Source organism: Notothenia coriiceps, unplaced genomic scaffold (assembly GCF_000735185.1).
Source record: "Notothenia coriiceps isolate Sejong01 unplaced genomic scaffold, NC01 NC01_scaffold00036360, whole genome shotgun sequence".
Lineage (NCBI taxonomy): Eukaryota > Metazoa > Chordata > Actinopteri > Perciformes > Nototheniidae > Notothenia > Notothenia coriiceps.
This window is the reverse complement of record NW_011369061.1, coordinates 215-3,356: the sequence shown is the minus strand read 5'-3', so window position 1 is coordinate 3,356 and position 3,142 is coordinate 215. Positions and strand designations below refer to the sequence as shown.

The following is a 3,142-nucleotide window of genomic DNA, read 5'->3' as shown; positions in this document are numbered from 1 at the left end:
ATGGCGAGGGCCAGCGTTGCCCCTGGACACGTCACATCTACATTTATAGTGTCACCCTCCTGAAGCAAACATTGATAACATAAGGCAAAAATAACAACATTTCAAAAATGACAGTACCTCCAATCTTTGGCAGTTCTATACTTTAATCTCTTGGTACTAATAAACAGATATAAACAACAATGAAAAATGCTATAATGATAGTGTTATGAATAATTTCCTTGACTTAAATAAATAACAATAATAATAATAATAGATTACATTTGTATAGCGCCTTTCAAGGAACCCAAGGCCACTTTACATGGTGAACAAACAAACAAAAGGGGCAAATAATGAAGTAAAAATCTAATAAATAGCAGTCGGAGTGGAAGCAGGGGGACTGTGATGGGTAGGGGGTCAAATATAAAACAGATTGGCAGCTTCATGAAGAATATTTAACGAAGCAGTTGATGCATCTTATGTTATAACAGTAAGGTTATTTTATTAGACAAAACGATTTGTCTATCTACCTTGATCTGGTAGCTGGGGGACTTGTGTCTCTCCCTGCTGGCCCCGGCCTGAGCCCTGCGGTGCCCCCCCACCATGTACTGATACAGCTGCTCCGGGACGTTCAGGTCCGTCATCCCAATCAGGTTACTGCCATGCTGCAAGGAGATAGAGCAGAGGGTGGTTGACGGATGATCTCCTTTAAACGGTCTGATATCACAAACCCACTTTAAAGATGTTTTGTGCAAATCTTTTTTTGACCAGGGGAGTGCGACTTACCCCCAGACACACCATGCCCAGAGCCAGTCCTGCAGCGAGGGAATAGGACTCTCTGTCAGTGCAGTACTCCATCTCTGGACCTGGAGGTCGACCTGAAGATACACAGAGAAACCCAAAAGCTGAATTATATCTGTCCCACACACCAAACACGTCAAAAGCACAAGGCAGGGCTCGACAGTGACGGTTGCCAGGTTGCCATTGGCAACCATTCAGAAAAAATGTCAACCACTTCTTTTTAACATAAAGAAATAAGGACAGCAAACAGCTAAATGTGTTCCCCAAAATAGATAAATGTTAATTATTTGTTTTATTAAGAGTGATATTTAATTATTGTTGTGACCAGTCGGAACAGGTTGTCGGTTGTGCATTCACTTCCGGTAAAAGTTCCTTCAAAATAAGAGTCCCGATCTTATTACTACCAAAATAAAAGTGCAAAACGAAACTTTACCATAGGAAAATATTGGCATACAAATATAATCACTTCTATAAAAAGGTAACACATTTTGAATGTAGTTAGACATATTAAAGGTAATTTACAGCATTAATAATTAATATCTAATTATTGTTAGCGTTGAGCCCTGCAAGGTAAAGATAGGTTTACAATCAACAATTATTTTGAATATCAATTCATGCTAGGATTATTTTCTTAATGAATCAATTGATCTATTAAAGAAACGTTTAAAATGCTTGATGTAAATGATATCTCCAAAGCTGAGATGTATTCACCTGTTCTAATATTCAGTTTACTATCATAATATGAGCAACAAAAAGATAAGTGTCTAGAAGCTGGAACCAGTTTGGGGAAAAAGCTACAACTTTTGAAAATAGTTGCCAATCAAAACATTGAATAATCAACTTATTGAAGCAGCATTGCAGTTTTGTTGCATTTTGTGGATGTTTAATTAAACAGTTTGAGTACCCTTATTTTAACGATATGATGCCATCAATTGTTGATTTCATTGTGATGTTGTGTCATCTGTTGGTTTTTTGTACACAAACACACACACACCTATCTCAGAGAGCAAGACTTCAGCGTTGTGTCTGTGTCCTGTTCCCTGGTACACCAGACCGATGCCGATTACAGCAGCAACCTGCAGAACAGAACATTTGATTGCTTATCATTTAATTTAATTTATCTATACAAACAATTGCACATTCTTCATGATATCCGTGTCTGTCTGCAGATCTTAATAAACACAGACATACTAATAGCCATGTAATTAATCACGTACTCACTCGCTCGTATATAATCACCGAAAAGTCCATTTCAAAATGACTATTGTTCCTCTTTATTGCACAGATACACAGATTAATTCTGATGCACTCTCACCTGAACATTGTGTGGTACATCCAGCTCGGTGGAGGTTGGTGGGAGAAGAGCAGGGATGTGAATACTAAGGAGGCGAGTGATTGACATGTCCATGGTGCCCAGTTTGGCAGAAGACACACCCAGAAGGAGCCCAATACTGGTCATCTCGTGACCCTGAGGGAGCGACAGGGACACAACGTTTCAGAAGAGAATAGTTAGAGGATTTGGGACAGCAACGAGAAAGCTTGGTTATTAGAATATTCAATAGACGACAGTGAGTGAACATCTTAAAAGCTAAGATCTGAGGGGTTTTTCTTCTAAGAATGGTCAGCTTTAGTAAAAAGTATACAGCGAATGACGTCACAACACACAATGCAATGTGTGTCCCTAATTACTTAAATTGTATTTAGCTCTTACTGTGAGGAATACTGACAGTGACAATGATTGACAGTTTCCATTATGCCCCTGCAGATAGCCTGTGTGTGTGTGTCTAATAAACATAAAGGCATACCAGGTTCTCCTGACATGTTTTAACACCAACAGTCTGAAAAAGGTCACCAGTTTCCAGTGTGACGCACCTACTGGATCATTTTGCTTTGTTTTCAAATTGAAAGGAAGACCACTACCTTTATCTTTGTGAACTCACTGAACTTCACTGGTGTTAATGACTGATATGGTCTTCATTCAGCAGGTTCATTTGTTACGTGAACTATTCCTCAATTTGGTGAGAGTTTTTACAATTCATGTTATTGTAAAAGGATTGTCAAAAGGTCAATTACTCTATTAAACAAACAGATTTGACTAGTTTAATGTCTGATTAAGAGATTAAGGTTAAAAAGACACAAATTAAAATGTTATCAATTACTGTTTTCACTACATTCTAAAAAGACACATTTTAAGCGGAATACTTTGATGATTTAAACAAATAAAGGACGAATTGGAGATGCTTAAAACACGAGAGCAGTCACACACACACCTACTCTCTTAAACCGCAACCATACACTATTCGAATGAACTGATCCAAAGAACATCAGTTTCTATTCTCGCTGTAAAAAACAAATTACGTTGATA

General features: G+C 38.0%; 1 protein-coding gene across 1 annotated transcript in view; it reads right to left on the bottom strand.

The window, feature by feature from the left end:
• Nucleotides 1-2,248, bottom strand: part of LOC104963543 (anaphase-promoting complex subunit 1) — a 2,609-nt gene extending 361 nt beyond the window's left edge. Inside the window, exons 1-5 of the mRNA XM_010792142.1 lie at nt 2,093-2,248; nt 1,772-1,853; nt 763-854; nt 507-641; nt 6-59 (exon numbers count right to left, since the gene is read on the bottom strand). Coding sequence (XP_010790444.1) covers nt 6-59; nt 507-641; nt 763-854; nt 1,772-1,853; nt 2,093-2,236 — 507 coding nt within the window. The 5' untranslated portion in view covers nt 2,237-2,248. The remainder of the gene's footprint in view (nt 1-5; nt 60-506; nt 642-762; nt 855-1,771; nt 1,854-2,092) is intronic.
• Nucleotides 2,249-3,142: the final 894 nt, after the last annotated feature.